General features: G+C 36.2%; 4 protein-coding genes across 6 annotated transcripts in view; 3 read left to right on the forward strand and 1 right to left on the reverse strand.

The window, feature by feature from the left end:
- Window positions 1-1,286: 1,286 nt before the first annotated feature.
- Window positions 1,287-4,169, forward strand: cln6a (CLN6 transmembrane ER protein a). The gene is made up of 7 exons (XM_065267592.2): window positions 1,287-1,649; window positions 1,803-1,914; window positions 1,998-2,096; window positions 2,530-2,718; window positions 2,837-2,892; window positions 2,979-3,098; window positions 3,902-4,169. Exons 1-7 carry the CDS (start codon window positions 1,603-1,605, stop codon window positions 4,167-4,169), a joined length of 891 nt encoding a protein of 296 aa, XP_065123664.1. The 5' UTR covers window positions 1,287-1,602.
- Window positions 4,170-4,492: 323 nt separating this feature from the next.
- Window positions 4,493-5,987, forward strand: calml4a (calmodulin-like 4a). The gene is made up of 5 exons (XM_065267594.2): window positions 4,493-4,601; window positions 4,693-4,723; window positions 5,040-5,180; window positions 5,354-5,542; window positions 5,739-5,987. The coding sequence occupies exons 1-5, from the start codon at window positions 4,599-4,601 to the stop codon at window positions 5,834-5,836; spliced, it is 462 nt and encodes a 153-aa protein (XP_065123666.1). The 5' UTR covers window positions 4,493-4,598; the 3' UTR covers window positions 5,837-5,987.
- A 63-nt stretch (window positions 5,988-6,050) lies between these two features.
- tex9 (testis expressed 9) lies at window positions 6,051-10,588 on the reverse strand. 3 transcript variants are annotated; one of them, XM_065267587.2, is made up of 12 exons: window positions 10,449-10,588; window positions 9,320-9,444; window positions 9,073-9,136; window positions 8,909-8,988; window positions 8,747-8,795; window positions 8,592-8,674; window positions 8,247-8,413; window positions 8,078-8,160; window positions 7,804-7,977; window positions 7,106-7,240; window positions 6,332-6,466; window positions 6,051-6,243 (listed from the first exon to the last, which is right to left on the reverse strand). In XM_065267587.2, exons 1-12 carry the CDS (start codon window positions 10,449-10,451, stop codon window positions 6,160-6,162), a joined length of 1,182 nt encoding a protein of 393 aa, XP_065123659.1. In that variant the 5' UTR covers window positions 10,452-10,588; the 3' UTR covers window positions 6,051-6,159. The 3 variants fall into 3 exon arrangements, with proteins under 3 accessions (XP_065123659.1, XP_065123660.1, XP_065123658.1); XM_065267588.1 differs by lacking the exon at window positions 10,449-10,588 and adding an exon at window positions 9,738-9,783 and having other exon boundaries at window positions 6,332-6,459; XM_065267586.1 differs by lacking the exon at window positions 10,449-10,588 and adding an exon at window positions 9,738-9,783.
- Window positions 10,589-10,596: 8 nt separating this feature from the next.
- Window positions 10,597-26,397, forward strand: part of rfx7a (regulatory factor X7a) — a 40,639-nt gene continuing 24,838 nt past the window's right edge. Inside the window, exon 1 of the mRNA XM_073812635.1 lies at window positions 10,597-10,738. Within this exon, the coding sequence (XP_073668736.1) occupies window positions 10,602-10,738 (137 nt within the window). The 5' untranslated portion in view covers window positions 10,597-10,601. The remainder of the gene's footprint in view (window positions 10,739-26,397) is intronic.

Consider the following 26,397-nt stretch of genomic DNA (forward strand, 5'->3'; position numbering starts at 1 on the left):
GTAAATGGGCCATACCATGAAAGGCATAACTTTTAGGAATGACCAGAGGCGGACACTACTTGAATATTTTAAGTAAATTTTCCAAGCATCTGTGCTTTATCAGAGTGTTTGTCTTGGGAAAAAATTACTTTATTAAAAAAATATTCACTAAAGCATAGAATCATACTGTGTATTCCTTTAATATTGCATATTAAAATTGATTACATAATAATTGTGTACTTTTACTTTTCTTGAGTAAAAGTACAAAAGTACTTTTTACTTAAGTAAAAAAAAAACTAGATGTTTAATGTACTTAAATATTAAATATACACCAAAACTTGAAATTATGAAATGTAGTGGAGTAAAAATTATGATAATATGCTTTGGAATGTATGTTTTCCAAAGAAAAACACTGATAAAATACAAATAGGCCTACTTAAAAATGTACTTTTATGTAGAAAGTAAAAATACTTAAGTAGTGTCCGCCTCTGGTAACGACAACATTGATTAAACATGTTAAGTACATTTGTCAATGATCAATAAAAAAAATCAGATTTGTATCCTCAGTCCGGTGTCTTCAATAAACAATATAAATAAATTTTAATAAATGTGGAGTCTCATGCTAATTAGAAAACTTGTATGGGACTATTTAACAGATTGGTGATTTTCTTTTAATTAATTTGTTAAGTAAATTGGGACAGCACTTTGTGTTAACAATTATTGAGAGATACATTTGCTCAATTCAAATTCCTAAAAATGTGGGTCGCAGCTTGCATGCCCATAATCTCAGACTATGTTTCCTAAAACGATTTTAATACAAAGTTCAGATACAAAAAAGTTATTACTCTTATTATCTCTGTGTGCATCACTATATGGCTTTATCAATCCATGGGTGTGTAAGATACACGTGTACAGATCAGCAGCACAAACACTGAAAAATAGTTCAATGCTAATAGTTTAGTGCTAGCAATCCATGCTTTAAAACATCCCCACTAACCATAGAAATAGCATAATGCATGGCCAATATATGAATTAACTATTAAATATAAATACAATATTAGTTGAAGCTATAGTTGTAGTTGTAGTAATGTGAACAGAATACCTAATGCCATAAAAGAAAATGCCACTAAATCTAATTACCAGCAGCTAACAAGCAAATCTTTAAAGGCTAATCTATATAAAGAGCTAGCTAACTGGCATCTGCCAGTGCTAAAGGAAAGCAACAGCCAGTGTTTGTAACAAAGGTTCGTAATCTTGGTTCGGTGGATTATTAATGCAGTACACCAGATGGCAGTAATAATCTTAAATATTCTGCTACGCACAACGCAGAAACAGAGAAGAAACATTGTAAACTTCACGTGATTAAATCGAAACAATAACAATATATTAAAAGAAACAAATCGCTGAAACTGAGACCGATAAAAGTGTTAATCTATTTCATTTAAGCACATACTGCGAAACATGTCATGCATTTAGACATGTGTTGCAGACCGTAACAGCTTCAAGTGGTTTGCACGTGATTGTGCCAAATGAATGCTTGGCTACAAAAGCAAAAATTTTAAGGATAGAAAAGTAAATCGATACATAATCTTTAAATAATACGGGATAAAAGCACAAGTAACCATGCGAAGAAGACCACAGCCTGAAGCTTCGGCACCGGTATATCCTAGGTCAGGACACGTTTATTTACTTCTAATTTAACTGTTATATGCATCGTGATTAACATATGGGTTACAGTAACTTTAGTAAGACATTTATATTTGTATACAGTTTGAACAGAACGCATACCATTATAATAATATTCACTATTTCTCAATGCATAGGACTGGAAGTAAGAAACCCGTTTTTGCAGCACAGTCAAAGTTTCACACAGACCTCTGGCTATGTTTCACTGTGCAAAACTGGATACTGGACTTTGGGAGGCCAATTGCTATGGTACATGTACTACACTTTTTGGAATTGAATGCAGCCCAGATTTGTCCTTTAATCCTAACAATATTATTTTATATGTTCTTTAGATTGTCCTGCCTCTGGAATGGTTTCCTCTTAATAAACCCAGTGCTGGGGATTACTTTCACATGGCCTACAATGTTATTACACCATTCTTGCTACTGAAGGTACAAGCTAAAATTCACAGCTTAAATAAAATGACAACCTATGTAGGACCAATGCATCTTATTTGCTTTAAAATGAACAAAAACTTGCAGTAGACATAAATGGCCGTCATTTCACCCTTATGAAAATGACTGTTGTAAAACCATGGTAACCACTAAATAACCATGGTTTTGACAACTATGGTTTTTAAAAACCATAGTTAAACCATGGTTAGTGTGGTAAAACCATAGTTTTGCTGATTACACTATTACCACAATAAAACAATGTTTAATTTTCGTAAGGGCACCATAAATCCTTATGTGTTATGAATGATATGATAACATTCATTCTGTTAGGAAGCCCGTCTCCTTTAGACTTTATACTGAACATGCTTTCTTTTGAGAAACAGACAAATAGATTTGATTTGGTAATCTCTATGTGTGTAACCTGCTGTAGCTGATTGAACGGAGCCCTACAGCCCTTCCTCGCTCGGCTGTTTATCTCAGCATCATTACATTCGTCATGGGAGCCAGCATACACCTGGTGGGAGATTCAATTAACCATCGACTCATCCTCAGTGGGTACCAGCTTCACCTTTCTGTCAGAGAGAACCCTATTATCAAGGATCTCAAGCCTGCCTCACTGGTAGTTCAATTCTAAGACCTCTGAAAAACCAGGCCTAAATGCATATTTTAAATATATATGTTATAATATGTAAGGGGTTTTAATGATTATGGCAACAAATCTTTTATGTGGTTTTTAGATTGATTCCTTTGAGCTTCTTTATTACTACGATGAGCACTTAGGACATTGTATGTGGTGAGTGGTATTTACAACATTTCGTCTACTGTATAAATGCAATACAATATACAAAATAAACCAAATCCTATGTGATGTCATTCTAGGTATATCCCATTCTTTCTTATTCTCTTCCTGTATTTTACTGGATGCTTTACACAAGTTAAAGATGAGAAGATGCCTCTCTCGGGTTGGCTGCTACTTGGTCCCAGTGCAGTTTACTACTGGTTAGTACGCCATTTAATAACCTAGTCATATACTTGTTTTGTATTTTTCTCTGATAATAGAAGTTATATATTTATTGTCGATTGTTGATGTACATTTTTATTGAGTTTTAAAATTTAAAGTCAACGATGCATATAAATCAGCTTCTAAAATGTGATGTTTCAGAGCAAAACACAATCATTGAGAAAAGAAATAGGTGGGACTTAAATTTATCTATTTGGAATTGACTGGATCGTAAAAAATAGGCTTTACACAAGCAGTTACTGTATGTGTTTGGAATTGAGGTTGGAAAAATAGGGCTTGTTAAGGTCTAGATTAAAGTATATTTGATTAATTGGTGTAGCAGTTAACAACAAGCAAGAAACATTGTGTTTCATTGTAACTAAACATTTACAAACATTGTTTTTTTGGAATAACACACTGATGAAGATCAATAGAACCAGGAATGTGTAGTCAAGTAAAGGGAGTCAGTTTAAATGTCATATTGTCAAACAAACCTTACAAAAACAATGCAGGTGTGCATCTTGAAACAAAACAATGACACTGATATATGTTAAGCTATGTCAATGCAAGGTGTTTTTAAATTAAGGCAGCTCAAACATGCATCCAGTCTGGGACTAGGATAAACCCTGTCCGGGAAATCATCACTTTAAGTTTTATGTTTTATTATTGATGTATTGGTTTAAGTCGCTGGTACTATATATAAACCCTTTAATATTCATCAGATGCAACAATAAATCAAGCCATGAAATGAAACATTGATATTAATGTTGTTATAATAAGTGCAAACATTGTTATGTTTCAGGTATCTGATTACAGAAGGCCAGATTTTTGTCCTGTATATTTTCACATTTTTCGCCATGGTTGCCACTGTGATGCGTCAGAGGCGGATGGGGTTCAGGCTGGACAACAATGGCCGTTTCCTCTTCTATAACTTCATCATTACATTGGGTTTAGTGCTGATTTGGGTTGCATATCTGTGGAACGATAAGGTTTTGCGCAAAAAATATCCTAGCATCATCTATGTTCCAGAGCCTTGGTCCTTTTATACTTTACACATCAAAGGCAATTGAAAATTAGCATTGTTTTATTATAAAATAAAAAAATCTAAAAAAAAATATTTTAAATTGATAATGGATATTCAACTAACATTAATGAATCTTAATTTGTAAAAATTAAACTAATATTAATAAACAAACAATTTTTTTTTTTTACTTTTCACACTGACTGCTTTCTGTTTTTGTGTACTTACTGTATCTGAATAAAGTTGACCCCTGTTTGCAACCCTACGAAAATCTGTCTGACAGAGTTTATAAGTATGACCATTATAAGCCGCACCTGCTGTGGCCGACAGTATAATGTGATAGGTGGAATCCTCTATCAATGTTCCTATGACAACAAGGCTATCAATTACGTCAACACTGCAGTGGACTTTAGTTTCTACAGGTAATCCAAAGGGAGTGACTCTGAAACAATTGAACAACTGAAACAAGTGTTTAAACATGGTAAGTTACCTGTCATTTTTATAAATGTGTAATTGTCATTCACATATAGCTCAAATTGTCATCTGACCTGTTTTTTTACTTTCATTTACAGGCAAAATTCCTATCACAAACTCAGATTGATGGTGAGGTGTATAACACTATAATGTGTGCGCACTTTCAGTAAAAGGTTATAGAGCTGTCACTAGGATTGTATACTTTAAAATGTCCTAATATGTATAATTTTGGTATAGATGTGTACTTTTTGAGGTACCAAAATGCACCCTTTAGGTATAAAGATATAATTTTTGAAAGGTTACCGGTTACCCAGTGACAAATTTTGTACTTTTTATTCTGAGAGTGTACAATATGCTTTTATTGTAATCTAATTGATGTTCACTATTTTTCAATTCACTTGATTCAGTTTTATTCTTTAAAATTAATTTTCTTGTCCTCATGCAGAGTTCAAAGAATGTTTTTCGCTTTATGACAAGAAGCGGAAGGGGAAGATTGATGCTAAAGATCTTATCACAGTCATGCGCTGCCTGGGTACAAGTCCCACTTATGGTGAAGTGGACAGACATCTTCAAGTCCACAAAATAGGTACTGTAACATTTGAACAGACATCAAACATATAATTACATATTGTCACAAATATATTATATGAGTGCTCTACTATCTATTTACCAAAAATTGTATGCCATGCCTTATGGTGAAAACAGAAATGTATTCTTTTATTCCTTAACATTAGTTAAAACACTGTATCTTCACCACAGATAAGACGGGAGAGCTGGACTTTTCCATTTTTCTAACTATGATGCACAGACAGATGCAACAAGAGGATCCTAAGAATGAAATTCTGGATGCTATGCGCATGACAGACAAACACAAAAAGGGCTACATCCTGGCCTCTGAGCTTCGTGCCAAACTCACTGGATTGGGAGAAAAGCTCACTGATAAAGAAGGTACACATCATATAAGACTAAACCTTTGGGCTTAAATAAAACATATTTAATAAAATATTTTATCCCATTTATTGAGATGAATCCTAGTTGAATCCAGGGAAAACCAAACTTTTTCTAACAATAAATTTCCCATTATCTTCTGAAGAAATGTGGTGTTTAATATTGTGTTCTAATTGTTCTGCGAATTATTTTTCAGTGGATCAACTTTTTAAGGAGGCTCATGTTGGACCTGATGGACTTATTCACTATGAAGAGTTCACCAGAATGGTTACACTTCCTACAGTAGACTACTAATAAATGTTGTATCTAAAAGAGTGCATAGGAGCCTAACAAACTAAATAATGCAGTTATTTACTGGCAAGAATGGGATATTTTATTTCTCCTTTATACATTGTATATAAAAAATTATTGATTAAATTTAAGAAAACTATTTTGATATTTCCTGGTCTCATTATTTAGCACTAGATGGCAGTCTTGACATCTGAATAAAGGATGCAGGATCAATTCATACTTTTTAATAGTATTCGGCTTTATGATTTATTTTAAATACAGTATGTGAGTGAAAAAAATTCTTACAACCATAAACATCTTAGCAAACTATACAAAACAGAACCCTGCTAGACTGCATTATTCCCCCAATCCAAAGCTTTCATGAACTCCTCTTCCGTAAAGGACAACATCTTTGCAGCTTCAAAATGCATCTGCACATACAAAGGTGAAATGCTTGAAAATGTGATTGCTGAGCTATTTGGTATAAATATGTATATTATTAAGTAACTAATTTCTTACCTTCTGTCTTTTTAAAATATCTATTAGCTTAAGTTGCTTCTTAAAAGCCACGATGAGCTCAGTCTTTTGTCTTTCCAGTTTTCTGTTTTCAGCTTGTAAGCTTTCAATCCTTTGGTGCTCCTGACTGGCTGAATCCTTACATGGGGTTATATCAACATGAGAGAAGCATAACCAATAAAACACAATATTTATTTAACCAGTTTTAGTCAGTTATTTACTCGTTGTATGCAACAAAGCAGTGGTTCTCAAACTGGCATGGAACCCATGTTGGTGCCATCACTGTAAAACCTAACAGTTAACTTAACTCAAACCATTTAAGTAAACCGGTTGCATTAGACCATTTAAGTTTTAAAACACACATATTTAAGTACTGTGAACTTGAGTCATGTGCAGTTATGCACTTATATTTAAGTAGTGTGAACTTAAATATAAGTGCATAACTGCATATAACTCAATTCGTTTTAAGTTCACAGTACTCAAATGTATGTGTTTTAAAACTAATGCAACCAGTTTACTTAAATGGTATGATTTGAGTTATCTTTTAGGTTTTACAGTACAGGTGGCCCCAGTTTTAAGACATTTTATAAAAGACATTAATTTATTATACATTCTGTGAAATTATACTTCAGAAAAATAAAGATATTAACCAACAACACCAAATTGTGTCATTTCATATGTTTTGTTAAAAGGTGCGAAGGGATGTACCCAACATGGGGGGGGGGCACATGCCAAAAACTTTGAGAGCCAGTAAAGGTTTATTCAAGCTCACATTACCTTACTGCTCTGTTTGAGTTTATTAAGTTGAGCTTTGGTCTTCTCAGCCTCTTCCAGGGCTCTATTCAACCGCACCTCTGTTGCACTATGGGTACTGGCTGCCTGCTTTTGGACCCTCTTCATGCCCTCTACTTCCTAGAGTATATAGACAAAGTCAGTTATGTCCTCTGTAAATTATGTTGTCTGAGGAAAACACTGGATATCCAGATGTCCCAATGAAGAATACATAATGCATTTGTTTACAAAATGTTATCGCTGGATTGGGATATGAAATGCTTAAACACATCAACATTACTTACATGTAATAAATGAACTCATGTGTTTGTTATATGATATGGCCCATTCTTATACATTATGGTTGACTCTATCCTTATTCAGTGGCTATATCCCTGTTATTAGAGGAAGGGTGATCTCTGAGTTCCAAAGATATCTGTCCCAGAAGCCCAAGTTCAGTATGCTCTGCACCGGGAGCAGCTGTGGTGTAGTCTCACTTTACACACAGAAGTCTAATCAGGTTTAAAGGCCCATGCCAAGAATTCCAGCTTTGCATCATGGCACAGCTCTTATTAACATCAATTGTGGAATAGGGTTTAGATGGGTTTAGATACGCTGAGGTAAAAAGTTATTCCAAGAGAAACAGTTTGGGGTGTTGACTTAAAATTGAGAAGAAATTTTATTAATATTTTACCAACATTTACCTTCTGTAGTGCTGTCACTTGCAGTTTCAGAGCTTCACACTTTTTATTTGATTCTTCAGCTAAAGCTCTTTGTTTCTCAATCTGAGTCTGCTGGGCATTTGTGGCCTTCTGTAGTCTTGTCCGTTCCTCCTCCACATCCTTCAGTTTCTTGCTTAAAGTACTGTTTTCATCATCCTTTTGGTGAAACAGGAAATGTTTTTTAATGAACTGCAGTAACATGGCTTGATTTTATTTTTTAACTGATTGAACCCTAAACACATCTCAAATGAATTACCTTCTTGTTGCAGTCATATGAGAGTCTGTTTAATTCCTCCTGCATTACTCGAAGTTTAGCCTTCAAAAATCTGATTTGAGCCTCTAAAAAAAGAAAGTTATTTTTTAATAGTAACTTTACATTGGTGACCTATGATGTATAGTCCATAGGGACAATAACTTCTGCCCACCTGCACCCATCTCATCTCCAGCACTTGGCATGATGTCATCATGGAAGTGTTCCTCAGTAACATCATTACTAACTCTGTCCTCAATTACGCTGATTGTCTTAGCCAGTGAGAAATCCCCAAAGTCTTCAGGAACAGCAACATCATCAACCACATTCTGCAATGCCCTTCTGTAATAAGAATAAACTGTTGTCACTACCCAGCCATTTTTTCGAAGGGAAAAGCCAATGGATACAAGTCATTTCACTATATACCTATCGTAAAGTAAATGTAAAATTAAATAAAAAATTAAATAACATGGAAAAAAACATTTCAATAAGTCCAAGATATATTTGTGAATGCACTTACTGAACTTTGTTTTTGCTTCCTGAGCTTGGCTTGTTTGGCTTTTGGTTTGTTTTTGATTTTGCTGTGTTATTGCTCTTTATTACCTACATATATAAAACAAAATTAGGTTGCTGAAATATAAACCACATTTTCTTTTTTTTTTACAATACCTGTACCTTTGTAGTGGGCTGTGTGCAACTGAGTTCTTTTATTAGATCTGCCTTCCTAATAACATAGATGAAATGTTAACAGGCAGCATAAAGAACCTTATTTGATGTTTAAGCATTCTCTAGTAGGCAACATGAAGGCTGTTGTATTCAATCTGTGAGAAACATTACCCAGAAGCCTCAAAATCACTGTCAATATCAATGGATATGTGAGAAGACACCGGTTTTGAAAGCACATCATTTTGTTCTCTCTGAAAAACAATTATCAAAACATACACTGTTAATACCTGGGTCTGCTGCATCATACAGGTGATAAACTACAATATGTCTCCTACCATAACTTTCTCTGCTTGCCGAACAAGTTCTGCTGTTTTTGCCTCCAACTCTGCATTGAGACGCCTGATGAATTACAAGATTGCAAAGTTAGAAATTACATCATTGCAAGTGCTATAATTCGTAGTACTGTAAATAAAAGCTGCCATGTGATCTCCCTGAAATTCTTTTTAGCAAAGTCACTTCATACAAGGTGTAAGATAAATACAAAGCACATTTTTTAAACTATTTGCAATAAGTTATAAATACTTGTATTCTTCTTCTCTGGCTAGGAGGTCCATTTGCTGAGGTTTCATTGAAGAGGCAGAGGATGCCCTGTTCTGATATGTGGGTCTGGAAGGCCTTTCTGCGCAGGACGTTTGAGGCTTTTTCAACTGATTTATTGAGAAAAAAATTAATAGTGTTTATTTTTTATACAGTATTTAGTTTGGTTCAATTATTAATCACCATCTTGCTTAATTTTTTTTTCATTTTAGCCATTCTAATTCTATTGCTATGCTATTCATGGACTTCAGAGATGGTCTCAATGCAACAGACACGTACATAGACCTATAATAGGTTCTGACAAAAAAGAGCTGATTTACGACCCTAAGCTGAACTTTGGTGGATATTTGCATTATAACGGCATTAATGGAAAGATGGATTAAACGGGTTTTGTTAGACTTACAGTAGTTAACGCGAGTCTGGGAGTGCTGTCCGCCATGTTTTTTTGAATCGAGAGACGCCGTTGCTAAGCAACAGCATGGGCAACAATATTCAACTTCACGCAAGCGGGAGACATCACAGTACCGCGAGAGTGTTTCGAAATCACTCCTCGGTATGAATTTTGATGCGCTCTCGCGGTACTTTCATGTCATTTGCTTTCATGTCATTTGCTGTCGGTTTGTTTCGGGGCGCATAAAGTCGAACCTGTCCTCTGTTTTTTGAGACCACCAATTTTGGTTCACTGGTCAGTCTAGCCATACAGTCTGTGTTTTCCTTTACTTTAAATCTGTATCAACTTGTTTGCTCAGTAGTATTTTATTTAAATGTAAAATGTAATCAAATGAAACGTGCATGATCATGTTACTCATTATTGTTGCTTTTTATTTTAAACAGTGTAACTTATGATGAATAAAACATAATCAATAAATAAATAAAGAAGAAATTTAACACCAAGCATTTCGTCAATGCCCTTAAAAATCATACGGGGTTCCGCTGATGATGCAGTGCGCATGCGCGGTCTCACTAGCTTTCCCAGTGGTCTCCACTTGAGTTAGCTAGTCTGGAGTCTGGACCTGCAAGTGTTTCCCTGCGCCCGCCCCTTTTTTGTGTGTGTTTGCAGCTGATGCGCATGCTGGGATAGTGAACTCCCCTGCAAACACAAATCATGCTTTACCATCGTTATCTATTAGATCCTAGTCCGATTTGTCCGTGAAGTCAACAGGCGATGATCGTGATGTACTATTTTCGGGGGAAGCTGCATTCTCGAGGTTCAGGCTAAGGCCTTCGCGTTATTTCCCCATCCTTGTCTCATTTGAGTTGCATCGTGATGGCTGATGATCAACAGCAGCAGTCTTTACAGCATCAACCACCTGGATCTGGAGTAGGAGCTTTGCCTTCCCTGGTACAAGGATTGCAGGGGGCTGACGCGAATGCATTGCAGCTGAAAATAAAGAACTCAATCTGGTAAGTGCTGTCAGCGGTCTTGCCCAGTATGTGAGTGGAGTAAAATACGTGGGGGTTAATGGGAACGATGATTCGCCATCCTAAATCGCTTTTTTCGCTTTCAACTGTCAGTAACTCATGGCTACAAGGACTTGCACTCTAACTGTTACATATTTGTATGACAGTATATTTGACAAACGCCACCATTAATGCTTATTTATTAGCTATTTAATAAGTTTCCATATCAAGATTGATAGAACAACATTCATTTACGCGTTTCTAAAGAGTGGACAATCTGAGAAAAGCTAATTATAAATTGGCTGTGAGCTGCAGGTGTTGTCATTTGGTGTCTTGAAATAGACGAAAAATCACAGGAGACCACGCGCTCTCAACAGATTAGTGAGCGAGCTAACCGGTTTCTGTAGCGCGAGAGATGGTAAACAACTCTCGCGCAGCATGCTACAGCCGCGTACATTTAAAAGATCAGAGTGTACGTTCTCCATACTGCATCCCAAATATCTGTGCCTCCCCTGCATCTCGTTTTCTACATATTGTGCTGAAATAACTGCATTCCCTTACCACCCATGCACACTTTTATCACTCATGTACTGGTTTTATAGAGGAGGGCAGGTCGAGTGTTCCAGTGTTTACAATGCAGCAACGTATGCGTTGGACATGCATGTATAATATAGAAAATATTTCACAACACCGTAACGTTACACGATTCTCGTTCTTGCACTGGGTTAGTAGTTTTACATAAAATAGTACATTGTTGGTGCACGTTTTTCTCTCAGTGCTCGTGGCAGCGAGAGAAAAAAAATCGCTGACACGATTATTTTGCAGCCTCCATCCCCCTCACCACCACCCTTGTTTTTGCATGTTCAGACATGCTTTCAACACCACGCGCCTGCCGCAGCGTTATAACTGTAGGTCCAGCAGCCACAGATGCATGCATGTTCAGTTAGCTTCACCTGCAGTTAGACCAGTAGTACTTGATCCCAAAGTGGATCTTTTTTATTTAAGATCCGGCTCATTGAGGAATTTGGCATGTTGGGTTCTTCAGAAATTAAAATGGTTTACATAGACTGAGTAACCTTTCTTTTCAACTTCTTTAAATGTCAGTGACATCTTTCAATATGCAGATTTAAAGAGCTGACTACTGTAAATATAAAATTAATAGCAACGTTTGGTAAGACGCATCTGGATGTTTCTGGACTGTATTCATTTATTATAGTGTTATTGAAACTCATCTGTAAATTTTTAGCAAATGTACAGTATCACCACCTGAGCTTTGTTAAGTTTGTTGCACATTATTTGCTTTTCTGTATTTTTTTAAAACTAATAAACCAGTTGTATGAATGGTAGCTTGTCAGACATCTATTTTTTCCTGGGAATCCTCGGAATCCTTTCCTGGGATAGTTTAGGAGGACAGGAACAGATAATCCATTCATTAAGGAACAGTGTTTTTTTAATGCATAAATAGACAAAAGAAGAGTACCAGTTAGACCAGAATGCAGTTTACCAGAATTGCACTTTGTTTATCCCTTTTTCCTTGAATTAATAGCTTAACAGCATAATTTTAACTTATTTGATTACTTTACTTTAATATATCACATGCACATAGAGTTTGTTTATCATGTATGCCAGTAGGGCTATTCCACAGTTTTGGGACCCATTTAATGTACCATTTATGTGGATATGAATGGCTAGTGCTCCTGCCCTTTACTCTGAGCACAGCTCTGAAGGTTTGCCCTGTTCATGTGATAGCTGATACCCTGGTCTGAATTTGGATTGCTGGTTGGCACACGTCGTGGAAAAGAACCAGGTATTTGTCACTGGTGCTGGCAAGCCTTATGGAAAAGAGATTTTAAGTTTTGTCAGTAATGGCAATGTCTTATAATTTATAATATCCCGATGTTAGGGCCTAATTATTACCTATGCTACTTAGTAGTATTAGAGATTATTAGCAAATTATTATCCAGTAAAAATCATTTGACATCACTACAGTCTCACCTGGTAAAGAAATAAAAAATTTGAATGTACTTACTTTCCCAGCAGGCCAGCAGAGGGGGTTGTTTCAGAATTATGTCAAATGTTGTGATTTAGCTGTTTGATATTGTGGGTTTGAGGTGTTTCTTGATTTACACAGAATCTGTCGGATGATTTTATATTTACAGCATGCTTTGAGAGTACCTAGTAGTATATAGTTAGGGGATTGATTTTTTTGCAATGGCTTTTCATGTGTACATGGATGTTGATGAGAGTGAATGTTTATCTACATATGAAGGGAAATGGGACAGGAGGACGGAAAAGATCCAAACACAATGGTGATAATCACCTTCAAACAGAATTGAAAATGAGCCATAAAACTGCTGGCAAAATGCCCATGTGTTTAAACCAAGCTCCAGTCTCTGAGAACTGTTCATAACTTCTAGTCTGGCACTGTGTTGGTTTATCTTACATTTAGACCAGTGTTTAAACATGCTTCTCTTGCAATGAAAACCAAAGTTTACTCTATATTTTTTGACCAATGTTTAAACAATAGAAGGATCTGTGTTGGTGGTTTTGCTACATAAACACTTTTATTAGGCCGCACAAGTTTCCTGTTTAAAAAAACATTCATCAAACTATAGCTGTGGCAAACTGTAGCAGTTGTAGTTTTGTGTCTTTTTTATTTACTAGGCTCTTGCTTTCTGGTTTTAACTTGGTGTAAGAGATTTTTATAGATTTGAATTGAAACATTACATCATGTGACGTAGAGCGACATAAATTCAAACATCAACAACTGTTATCAGGTTCGTGTGCGCACAACTGAAAGCTATGCAACTAAACCGGTAGCTGTATATTGATATTATCGGCCAGTAACAGCATCTGAATAAAGTTTTGCCATGCTGACTATTATTTATACATCAAGTATCTGCCTTCATGATGTCTATGTCATTGTGACATGGTTGCTAACCTGGATGGCAGAGAGAGTAAAATACAGGTTACCTGGACCTGTTGTAAGTTTGGGCAGCAATAGCAAATTGCCATTGTGTAAATTTACTGTATTACAGTCTATGGCCCTGTTTAAACCTGGTATTGAGATTATTTTGGTCGATCGGATTACAAGCGGACTAGAGAGAGACGCATGTCCTTTCACACCTTTGCTTTAATCACTTTGGTCCACATTTGACCACTTCTTTCCTGACTACTTCGAGAGGCTGGTCTATGTGCGAGTCATTAAAACATGTGCGTGAGAACAGGTTTGACAGGTTTAAATTGATGGACACTAATATTATGTCAGAGTACTGCTGATTGTGTTGTTAGTAAACATGCTGCACAATGTTTTGTGCATGTTTTTATCTAAGGGCTTTCTCAGATATTTGAGAGCAATTGATGAAATAAGCTTGCGCAACTTTCATAAAAAAATTCGTTGGAAAAAAAAGGAAAGCACCCACTTTTGTTTATCAGTGACAGCCTATAGACTGCGGCAAACACTGTGGGTTTGCACTAGAACAGCCATTCCCAAACTGTGGTCCGCGGACCACTAGTGGTCCGTGAGAGTACTGCAGGTGGTCCGTGAAAAGGCAAAATAAGAATATGTATATTTTAATATACAAACTCGTTCATATTTTGGGCGAACGTGTACTGCTGCCAAATAAACGTTACTGTGAACTCATTCATTCTGGTGCCTGTGAACGGCACGCTCTCTCAGTTTAACGTCGTTCAATAGGGTGCCAGATTTGTATATTCTTCCAGGCGAAAACCCGACTCAAACACACTGTAAACTATGGCAAGCCAGAAGGTCCACATTTACGCAATGAATGAATCGCGTTTGCATCCAAACGCCGTATTTAACGGCGTTTAAAACAGAATTTGCGCCGCTAAATACGCCGTCGGGATTCCAAACGCCGTAAAAACCGCGCGAAAATCGGCAACAACGCCGTTATTTACGGCGTTTTATAATCCAATCAATGATGCCGTTTTGAGACGCCGTTTGTCTTGCCATTTACGCCGTAAATAACGGCGTTATCTTCTGTCAAAGACGGCGTAAAAAGCGGCGTTTGCTAGTGGTATAATGAGCCCCTCCCATCAATTTCCACAGCCAGTAGGTTTGAACCGTTCTTACCCAATCAATGATGAACTGAGTCAGGCCAGAGCAATTCATACTGATCATCCATGATGAAATAAGTGTTTAAAGATTACATGCATGCGCAGCATATCATAAATGGGCAGCAAATTATAGTTTTTTCTCTAACGTTACTAAGATTAAATATATTACTATAGTAGCTTAAGGAAAATACTGCATCTCTGTATCATGTTAAAATAGGAGCGGTAATAGCACACCAACCTCATTTAAGGTGTCCCAATTATTAAGTAAATACATTTACCCAAGACATTAAGTAAGGGGTTGAAATATTTCACAGCTTTGAATAAACATGAAATCCCACCTGGTCTAACAGATCAACTGTATTAGTCGATTAGTCGTGAACTGTCTCAGTTAGCCTGGTGGTTAGAGCATTCGGTTCTAATGTCGATGCTGCTGCGGTTCAAGTCCACTTTGGGGCGGATTTAAATTCTTTTGATTTTGTTTTGTTTATCAACATCGCTTATTTTTTTAATGGCTGTCAATAAAAAGGAACGCATAGAATAAGAGATTTTTAATGTTCATGCAATTTAGCAAATTTCGTAAATAGTCTATAAGTGATATTTCAAAAATATTTTATGCAAAAGTGACAACAGTGCAAAGTGTATAAAAAACAGACTAGAGAGCAGACGTTTCAATCCATGCTTTCTTCAGTGCTCATCATGAAGTATGCGGACAATTACTGGACTTAACTAACTTTTTGTTCTTCCTTAGTCATTTTTGTTCATTTTGAGTGCATTGTACTTGAAAAGTAATTTAGGCAAATTCAACAGGCAAATTTATGTGTTTATATTTATGTTTATATTTATGCATATTTAAAACCACCGAAATTACGGGAATGCCCACACCTCCGCTGACTTTCTTGGACGAACGGCCAGCGGGCATGGGCGCGGGAAGTGGGGGTGCTGCAGGTGCTGCAGCACCCCCTGGTGGCAAAGATTTAAAACTGCAATGAACATAAAATGATCGCTTATAAATATCTCTGATTGTTGTTTGTTACTGTTCCAAGACATTTTGTATGTCATGTTTGGGCTGTGTGATGAAGAGAGAATTATTAATTTAGTAATTTTAAAATTATTTAATTTATTTCAGTGTGTATTAGCCAATCAGATTTGTTTTGACGAAGTGATTGCGATTTTTTTTTCAATCACACAGCCCAAAAGTCCCGAGGACTAGCGTTATTTCTCCAAATAACTCCTTATCCTGCATATCAGAAAAGGTAATCTTTTCAAAAACTATTTAACGCACATGTAAATGTAACAGAACATTTAAAGTAAACATTTAGGTAAAAAAGATTGAATTAAATGATTACAACGACATGAAAGGAACTAAATTTTAAAGCCTCGATGTACAATAAGGAACCTGCGCATTTAAGAGTGGTGGGCATTTCAAAAATTAATGTAAATTATTCCCATGCATAGATTTTAATGTTAAACATCTATAAATCCAAATTAATACATATGGAATATATTCCGACAATTTAGGATATGATGTTTGAATTTTAAAGTCGAAAAATATCTTATTTTTACACCGCTGCGCAGGAGGCATTGCAAACTGAAACAAAACTTAAGAAAAAAATATTACATTTACGTTTAAAAAATAGAATTAAATGAAACCCGTGAATTGAAAGGTCCACTAATCGCCTTAACTCGAGTGATGTCAATAAAGTTTCCATGTTAGAAATTATAAATATTAAAAACTTAAAAAAGCAAAGGAAAACAAAGCCGGCGTAGGCTACTGGCACGAGTGAGAATGTATAACTGGTTCCATACCTCCGACTTTCCTCCAAACTTGCTTAAAGTTAATTCTCCTGTTTTTCTGTTTTTCTTTACATCTTCAAACTCCATGTTGCACTTAAGCTACATCATACAGAACAGCAGACCCGTGCGTGATGGGTGCCAGAGGAGACTCCGCACATGAGTCGCGTTGCATGTAACTTTTACAAATCATTTTGTAATTTGTGTAACTTTTTGGACATATTTGTTACTTTGGCCTAAATATAATCTATATATAATATTTCTGATTATATGGCATAGTTTTCTCCCCACCCAATGAGGAGAATAAAGTAATGATTAAAAAATATGCTTAATCAACGGTCCGGCCCGGCCAGAGAATAGTAGCAGAAAATAACGACCCTGGCAGAGAATCTAAACTCTACTATGTTGCAATAGGCTATAGTTTGTATGCACCGTCAGCTCAGCTGTACATTATGGATGGGAGGTGCGAGTGAGTTTTTAAAAGAAAAGTGGTCTGCAGAATAAAAAGCTTGTGAACAACTTTAGAATTCTATAACTCTATACACCCCCCCCCCCCACCGCCGCATCCGCACCCGCACCCCAGCACCCCCTACCGAAAATATCTTCCCGCGCCTCTGCCAGCGGGTGTGCATGTTTCTAATATTTTGATCGACTGCTGTTCCGTTTAGGCTATACTATCCACCGCCATATGCTGGTTCAAGACAATTGTAAGATTTTTGGAATGAAATGCTTTTGTTGGTATTGCTTTTTTATGCATCTCAAACGCCATAGTAAGCCATGTGGAGAGCGAGAGAGAGAGAAAGAAAGATGGAGAGAGCGCAAGAGAGCTTTGTTTACATGTATAATAATATAATGAGACAGAACAAATATTGGTTGGCTATATTCGTATATGAATTATCTGCAATAATATATAAAGAACCCATTTGAACTATATATCAACATGTATTTATTTATTTGCTGGATTGTATCAGCACTAATCAGCATTCAGCACTAAGCGAAAATTGATGGAAATATAAACATGCGGTCCAGCAAAACTAAATATATTCAGTTTACGTGTAGGCCTAAATGTATGCTAATATTTTGACTATTATGTGCACTTGTAACCCCTTGTCTCAAATTAGTGTAATTAATAACTAATTTAAGTATTAAAAATGAGATATGGGCTAGTATCAGAAGCTCTACGGAGCCTGAAATAGTAAAAGGTTAGCAGAAAACAGACAACACAAAACAGGTAAATTTGAAAATGTATTATAAAGTGTATTATAAAAAATAAATTAATTATTTACATTCCCTGCCTACCTAAGTCGGCTTCCTGAGTGCACAGTGCATAATAAACTCAAAATAAATAACTCAAATGAAGAATGAGTCCATGGAAGTTCTCAGTGTTTCTTGAAGTATATGTTCTCTTCACTATCTGTTTTTAAAATGAAGGCAAAGGATGATGATGATAGGTCCAAAGATGCCACGGCTGGCCACACCAGGCTCTTGGTCCATTCACTTCTGCGGTTGGCTCACCACTGACCGCCAGGGTAAGATTCAGATCTATCCCTTTCTAAAAAACCAATCGGAGGTATCTTGAAAAACTCAACATCCTGCAGCTTAACTTTCTCTCTCACAGCTTTCAAACAGTTCTTGATACTTTCAAGCAACGTCTTCAACCGGAGGAAAGTGTGTTTGTTTACTAGGTTGCCTGGCAACCTGCAGGCAGAGTGATTTCCCTGCGCTAGCTGCAGGCGATAAAGAGAATTGCACTCCAGTAACCTTGTGTGTTGTGTGGGTTACACATTCGTTAAAACGATGCATTTTATCTGACACTCAGCACTTTTGTAATACGCAGAAAAAAAGTCTTATAATTTTGTCATGACAAAGTATTGGCACGCTCCTTAATGAACAGGTTTGACTATACTTTAATAATTTCCGTGAGTACAAATTAATGCTACAAAATATTTCACACACATGTGCTTCTTATTTTATAACAACAATGTATGGCCTTTTTCTACTCCAACATGGAAGGTTATATTACAACCAAGGTCTAAAAAAAGTATTGATTGAGTCTGTGAAGAACTGGTCTGCATAAAACTCAGACCTGAGCTAAAGTTTTCGATCAGCGCTGCAGATTATTACTAAAAGTGATCACAGTTTTAAGAATTTTTAAACAATAGCCATTTGTGTAATACACTTTAAAAACTTTTCATTTATACACTTAAAATATGGAGTAAATTTGAAATCTGTTCATTTAGTATATTTCAATAATTAAATGTATTTTCTATCACAAAAAATTGAGTATATGTAATCAAAAATCCTAAAGAAATGTTAAATAGATGTAGACATTTTTGTGAGTATTATTTAACTAAAAAAATTTGATTTACTTAATGTGAAGCTTATTAATTTCATACTGAACCATCAATTATCAATGATAAACAAAGCGACAGGTTATTTTATCGAACATTTATTTGTCAAATTTGACAAGTTAAACACATGCACCTGCACACATTGAAAAGGTAACGTTATTTAAATGAACATGTTTTAAATGCAGTCAGTGGAGAGTCATGAAGAGACGGGTGAGATCAAAGCTTGTCGCAAAGCAGGAGTGAAACGCGTCTGAAGGGCACACCAGACGAAAAGCGCAATGTAATTTAAATACAAACACATTATTTTCTATATATAGCCTACACACACTGGGGGCAACTGACGGCGGCTGTCTGTTGTGATTCTGGACGTTGCTCAAATCCCTGTAGCGCCACAGAGCGCCACTCTCACAGTTTAACATTAAATAACATATTTGTCCAAAATCCTTAAGCTGCATACAGCCACATTGTGCAGTAATAAAACTAGGGATGTGCATTTATGTCATTTTTTCATTTCGATTAATCCATAGGTCTGAAGAACGAGTACTCGATTAACTGGGGGCGGGGCAATCAAAGGGGCGGGCGTACACGTCATGGTGAAAATTAAAATATTTTTATTAAAAACACTCAAATAAAACTTAATTTCGAAGAAACTACGACAGAACAATGAACACATACAAGAGTTTTAATGAATTAAATGTTTTTAACAGAAACCTCTAACAGGAAAAGCTGCGTGATGGAATGAAACTAAAGGGTTAACAAACACAAACCGAAGCGCTTTCTATATGACGCACTCTGCATGATATTAAGCCTTTATACAACAAAAATGTACAACGTCCATCTATCTGCATAAATGCAAGACTTCAACTAAGTTTTCAACTAAGTTATCTAAAAAAAAGAAAGTTTAACTCCCTTTGTGGATGTGCATCATAAACCGCGCACTTTTAAACACGTCCAGTCAAAGCACAAGCTTCATAACATTAAGCAGCTTTAAGTGTTTTGCTATCATTTTAGCATTTAGCTGTGTCGTGTCGTCCTCTTACCTCAGTCAAGATGTAATGTAAATGCTCATATGGCTCTCGTATCTCTTGACATTTGATGTTTAAATATGAGATGATAACCCATTGAACTTTTGACGGCGCTGTACATTTTGCAACTGACTGACTGTATTTCCGAAGATCACGGCATCCTTTTAAACCATAGTGCCTCAGTGATGTGAGGTGTGACCGGCTTCGCGGGCTCGCAGGCTGCCGCGCATTCGCAGACTGGCGGGTTGCTGATGCGCGGTCGCGCGGAATCTGTTTGTTTTTGAATCACGCATGGTAATGCTACTGATGTCATACGTCGGTCTGCGTAGCTCGACACGACGTCAAACACGCATCTCCAAACCCAGTCTTTACTACCACATGCGCTCGTAACGCTAACCAGATACCCAAATGCCGCCATATCCACAATAAATAAATAAATAAATAAACCCACATGATCATCGTTTTCGTGATCGATCATCGATGCCACGTTCGAGTACTCGAGCAATCGAGTACTCGTGCCCATCCCTAAATAAAACGATCAGAAATTGATTATTTGACACACATTTGGCACAGCTGTATTAACAATTTGGTGACCTGAATATATACGTAAAATAAAACGATTATTCTAGCAGTATGTGCAAAAAAGCTGCTTGTTACTGTACAGGTAATATTACAGAATCCGAAAGTATTTAGATAAATGCACCTTATGTTGTATACGCAAGGAAACAGACAATATTTCATTAACAAAATAGACTACATATTGTAAGGGTAAAATTACTTTCCTGCGGTGTTTGTTGTCCAGCAAGAGGCGCAGTTTGCTGCTGATTAAAAACCTTTGGCCCTGATGTGATTTTTAAATTAACATATATGATCTACTTTTTTGCTTCCTTCATTTACTCAAATAATAAAATGTTAACATGTTTAACCAAAAATATTTAATAAAAATCATAGTTAAAGTTTTTTTAAGTTGATGTTAAATACAAATAATATTGATTTTAAATAAGCAATTATTACAGTTTTTAAAACTTAAATAGGCTAAGTGTGACATTCTCAAATATATTGATTAAAATACAAGAAATGTAGCCTACTTTACAAGTAATCGAGTAAGCTGCCCGGAAAGACCAAAGATATGTGGACCAAAAGTATTACTTTATTGTACAATAATAACCCATGTATTTTAACAGTATTTAAACAGGTGGACTCCATAAATTATCCATATTGTGAGCAGTCTGCTGTGTTTTTTTTAAATAGTTCAATGAAGTTTGGATTTTATTTAGGGGAGAGCAGTGACGAAAGTACAATTTTTCAGAAAAAACGTGATGTTAAAAGAAAATGTTTTAGACAGAGAATATTTTTGCTGTTGTCAATAACTCACAAGAGTGTAAATAAATATACATGACTATGACATTGTTAATATGTAACTGCAAACATATTTTGTTATATTCTAATGCTCTCCGAGTAATACACGAGTAATATTTTCACATTTCCATCCAATTGCTAGATAATACAAAATGCTCTATGCAATGATATTTAAAACTATTACACAAATGGCTATTCTTTGAAAAATCTCAAAACTTTGCAGTAATAATCCGCAGCGCTGATCGATTAAACTTCAGCCCAGGGCTGGGTTTTATGAATGTCAGTTCTTCACAGACTCAATCAATCACATTTTTTATCTTTTTAAAAATTTAAATCTTGTATAATAGAACCTTCCGTGTTAGAATAGAAAAGGGCCATATATTGTTGTTATAAAATAAGAAGCACATACGATGTGTGAAATATCATGTTGTAGCAATAATTTGTACTTACGGAAATGATTAAAGTAACCAAGATGCGTCCCATCACAAATGCTGATTGTCAGATAATGCATTTATTTAACAAATACACTTAATAATTAAAATATTAGCCTACATGATCTAAAAATATTTAGTTTTTTTGCTGGACCGCATATTTCCATCAAGTTTAACTGACATGACAGAAATACTGCGAGTCCGCCCGTTCCATTTAAATGGCAAACTTTAAAATCAATAAAAACATGCAGATTCATTTGATAAAATAAAGCATTTCCAAAACAAATATAGAAATAAATACAGTGAATTAATAAAATTGTTTAATAGAAAAAGAGACCGAATTAACCACTGATAGCCGGGGCACACTAGTTCATTTACTTATTGCAGTTCAGTGTTAGTAATTTTTCGCTTAGTGCTGATACCATCCAGCAAATGAATAAATACATGTTGATATATTTCAAATGGATTATTTATTGCCGCAGATAAATATTATAAATATTCTCATTATATTATTATACAAAGTTTGTAGCCTCTTACAAACACATGTAAACACAGCTTGCTCTCTCTCCATCTTTCTTTCTCTCTTTCACACGGCTTACGGCTTTATGTATGGAGATTAAGATCCATAAGAAATAAGCAATACCAACAAAAGTATTTCATTCCAAAAATCGTACAATTGTCTTCAAACAGCATATGTCGGTGGACAGTAGCCTTAACTTTTGCGTATGATAAATAACATATTTTTGAAATATCACTTATATATATACAAACTATATTATACTTATTCTATGCGTTCCTTTCTTATTGACAGTCTCATTAAAAAATAAGCGATGTTGATAAACAAAACAAAATTATAAGAATTTCAATCCGCTCCATACTGGACTTGAACCGCAGCAGCTTCGACATTTGAACCGAATGCTCTAACCACCAGGCTAATTGAGACGGCTCATAACTAATCGACTTATACAGTTGATCTGGGCTCTGTTACACCAGGTGGGATTTCATGTTTACTCAAAGCTGTGAAATATTTCAACCCCTTACTTAATGTCGAGGTATTTACTTAATAATTGGGACACCTTAAATGAGGTTGGTGTGCTATTACCGCTCCTATTTTAACATGATACAGAGATGCAGTATTTTCCTTAAGCTACTATAGTAATATATTTAATCTTAGTAACGTTAGAGAAAAAAACTATAATTTGCTGCCCATTTATGATATGCTGCGCATGCATGTAATCTTTAAACACTTATTTCATCATGGATGATCAGTATGAATTGCTCTGGCCTGACTCAGTTCATCATTGATTGGGTAAGAACGGTTCAAACCTACTGGCTGTGGAAATTGATGGGAGGGGCTCATTATACCACTAGCAAACGCCGCTTTTTACGCCGTCTTTGACAGAAGATAACGCCGTTATTTACGGCGTAAATGGCAAGACAAACGGCGTCTCAAAACGGCGTCATTGATTGGATTATAAAACGCCGTAAATAACGGCGTTGTTGCCGATTTTCGCGCGGTTTTTTCGGCGTTTGGAATCCCGACGGCGTATTTAGCGGCGCAAATTCTGTTTTAAACGCCGTTAAATACGGCGTTTGGATGTAAACGCGATTCATTTATTGCGTTAATATGACCCTTTTCGCTTGCCATAGTAAACAGGCCTTAATGTGTAGCGGAAAAAACACCCAATCTGGCAACACCGCCACCACTCGGTGTTCACCAGTCACGCTGCATGCGTCAACACAACAACACAGACGCTGGTGGAATTCCTGCCGCGCAACTCAAATAGTTTAACATTAAATAACATCATATTTGTCCTAAATCGTTAACGATTAACATAGGCTGCTAACGCATATTCCGGATCTTGAAATAGACTTTGACTAAGCTCACGCTATTTAACGTGCACGTGTGGTGTGCAATACCTGCGAGTTGTCATACACGCAATGCCTCGCAGCTCTTCTCGCCCGGGGTGCGACCCCCACCCAGCTAGCCTTTCAAGGTATGTGTAAGCAAATACAAAAATTAAAAGACAGTCAATGCTAATGTAAACCCTGGTTGGATAAGGATTTAAAGTTGGACATGAAGATGAAATCTGACGCATTTAGCTTCAGTGTTAAAACTGATCAAATAATTGCTGTCTGTGGTGGTTCTATATGGGCTATAATGGCAATCATTTAAAAATAATAATATGGGAAAAAATAACTATAAATTAGTTCATTTTTGGAACTGTGACCTAGTTTAACATTTTCAAATATGAACTATGAACTGAACTAGTTCATTTTAAAATTTGTGAACTGTGAACTAAACTAGTTCATGTAGAAAGTGAACTTTCCCAACACTGAGAATATGTATATAAATAATTATGATATAAGGTTAAGAAACCTGTTGTACTGATGTGATGACCAGTTATAGTTTTAGTGCTAGTAAGCCTATTTTGATGTGCAGATTAATTCAGGACTTTGTGTAGACATATTTTATAATAAGTATTATGAGGTGGTCCGCGAAAATTCTTGATTACAAATAGTGGTCCACACACACAAAAAGTTTGAAAACCCCTGCACTAGAAGTCAGGCCCGATGGGAAAACATTGTGCTCGGTACATTGAACATTAGATCAGTAGGCAGAGAGTAGGTGGTCTTTTGTGGCTCATTTGAGTGTCTATAGACCCTTTTACTGTGTGTACACAATGATTATGTGGCAGCGTATGTGTGCACATTTAGTAATTTTTTTAAAAAGTTGACTTTATCAACATTTTCAACACAGGTACCAGATCCGTGTAATATAGTGGAGTGGATAGAAGACGTTAGCAGATGGCCAAAAATAAAGTTACCAGAAACATACGTATATTAGTTTATTACATTAGTGCAACCAAACGCAACAACCAGACATTTTGAGGGTGGGAAACCGTTTTAATAAACTTTCTGAGTTGCTAACACGTTAGAACCAATGGGGAATAACACCACTTCTGTTGAAAAAATGCGTGCGCAGGCTATTTGATCACGTGAGCTGTAAAAGGGTCTACACCACAAAAGTGTCTACACAACAAAAGCAATCCGGTCGAATGCGTTTTCGACTAATGAATGCGGTTGAAGGTGGATGACTTCAAAATGTTGTACACCCTGTTTACACATGTAGTTAGCATTGTTCACTTATGATCCGATCAACCAAAATACTCATCTTAATATCAGGTGTAAACGGGTCTAATTTACAACTCTTTGTTTACACTGGAGGAGTTCAGTGGGTTCAGTGGATTTATCAGTATGTATATGAAAGAGAGTGTCTGTTCGTATAGACGGTTTCAGCAGTAACAACATAAACAAGCGGCCTTCGTAGTCAACACGTAACTTCCGGTTAACTCCGCTAAGAATAAATAACAAAAATCCTTTTAAAGTAGTTTATTTATTTAACAAGCAGAATAAACAACACGTAGATTACCTAGAAAACCAAAACATTAGGGATGCACCGATACCACTTTTTTGGAATACGAGTACGAGTATTTGCATTTCAGTACTTGCCGATACCGATACCGAGTACTTAATAAAAAAACATGATTTAAATTTACAGGTAACAGCTTTAGTCATATAATTAAACAAAAAACAAAGGACTAGTTTTCCAGTTTGTTGTAAACTCTGCCTCTTTGGACAACACAAGAGGCATGAACCCCTTACACGCCGCTCAAACATAGACATTTCTCAGACCGTGGTATCGATTCCAGGTATCGGGGGACTTTTAACGAGTACGAGTACTTTAGAAAATGTGGTATCGAGGCTGATACCCGTATACCAGTATCGGTATCAGTGCATCCCTACAAAACATTATTTTCGACGAGGTATTTGTTCAAGATTTCAGTTTAGCAACTAGTCAGACCATTAAAAAAACCCTGAAACCGGAAGTAAAGTTCCGACCAGACAGGTAATCGCGTCACGGCATGTGCGTCCGTTGAAACCATCTACAGAGTGACAGATAAAGCAACCTCAGCTTTCTCATCCACAACCTCATGCTTGCGCTCTCTCTCTCTCTCTATTACACAGACACACACACACACAAATTGTACATGTAGGTCATGCTGCATTTTTTGTCTCAGTTGTGATGTATGGCTGTTCTCAGTTAGCACAACTCATGTGGATTTATCTATAAGGCACACAGACAATCACCCTCTGTTCAGGATGACCTTAGTCAAGAGCAAAAGATAAAGACATCTGCCACGATCCTTTCCTAACTCTGTCTGTCTGTCTGTCTTAGGCAGTTGTTTACGTTTTTGTTGTGATCCGAGCACATGCGGCCAGCTGGAGGAGGGGTTTTAAAGGGGGAGGGGCAGTGATCAACAGACAGAACAGAAGTCTGGCTTAAATCAGGCCACTGTTTATAGGAAGAACACACATTTTACTTTGTTTAATAATGATTCCACTTCATGTTTTTTTCTTATTAGCTACATTTTACTTGTATCTGCAGCATATTTGTTTTATATAGCCATATAATTTATATACATTTTTACATGAAATCCAGAATATTGTGTGTTAATCCATGTTACTACATGGAGGCTTTTTCCACCCCTCACTGCTCCCTCTCTGCTGACAATAAAATCTTCAACACAGTAATTCCGGTATTCGTGACCAAACAACATTGCATT

The sequence above is a fragment of the Paramisgurnus dabryanus genome, chromosome 2, assembly GCF_030506205.2.
Source record: "Paramisgurnus dabryanus chromosome 2, PD_genome_1.1, whole genome shotgun sequence".
NCBI lineage: Eukaryota > Metazoa > Chordata > Actinopteri > Cypriniformes > Cobitidae > Paramisgurnus > Paramisgurnus dabryanus.

What these genes read in the sequence shown, in the direction of transcription:
- cln6a (XM_065267592.2), top strand. Translation starts at nt 1,603, where the DNA reads ATGCGAAGAAGACCACAGCCTGAAGCTTCGGCACCGGTATATCCTAG. An exon ending in CACCATTCTTGCTACTGAAG is followed by an intron (nt 2,097 to 2,529) that starts GTACAAGCTAAA and finishes AACCTGCTGTAG; the next exon opens with CTGATTGAACGGAGCCCTAC. An exon ending in CCCAGTGCAGTTTACTACTG is followed by an intron (nt 3,099 to 3,901) that starts GTTAGTACGCCA and finishes GTTATGTTTCAG; the next exon opens with GTATCTGATTACAGAAGGCC.
- calml4a (XM_065267594.2), top strand. An exon ending in TCTTCAAGTCCACAAAATAG is followed by an intron (nt 5,181 to 5,353) that starts GTACTGTAACAT and finishes TCTTCACCACAG; the next exon opens with ATAAGACGGGAGAGCTGGAC. An exon ending in AAAGCTCACTGATAAAGAAG is followed by an intron (nt 5,543 to 5,738) that starts GTACACATCATA and finishes ATTATTTTTCAG; the next exon opens with TGGATCAACTTTTTAAGGAG.
- tex9 (XM_065267586.1), bottom strand. Translation starts at nt 9,773, where the DNA reads ATGGCGGACAGCACTCCCAGACTCGCGTTAACTACT. An exon ending in GCCAGAGAAGAAGAATACAA is followed by an intron (nt 9,137 to 9,319) that starts GTATTTATAACT and finishes GTAATTCATCAG; the next exon opens with GCGTCTCAATGCAGAGTTGG. An exon ending in TGGAGATGAGATGGGTGCAG is followed by an intron (nt 8,161 to 8,246) that starts GTGGGCAGAAGT and finishes TTCTTTTTTTAG; the next exon opens with AGGCTCAAATCAGATTTTTG.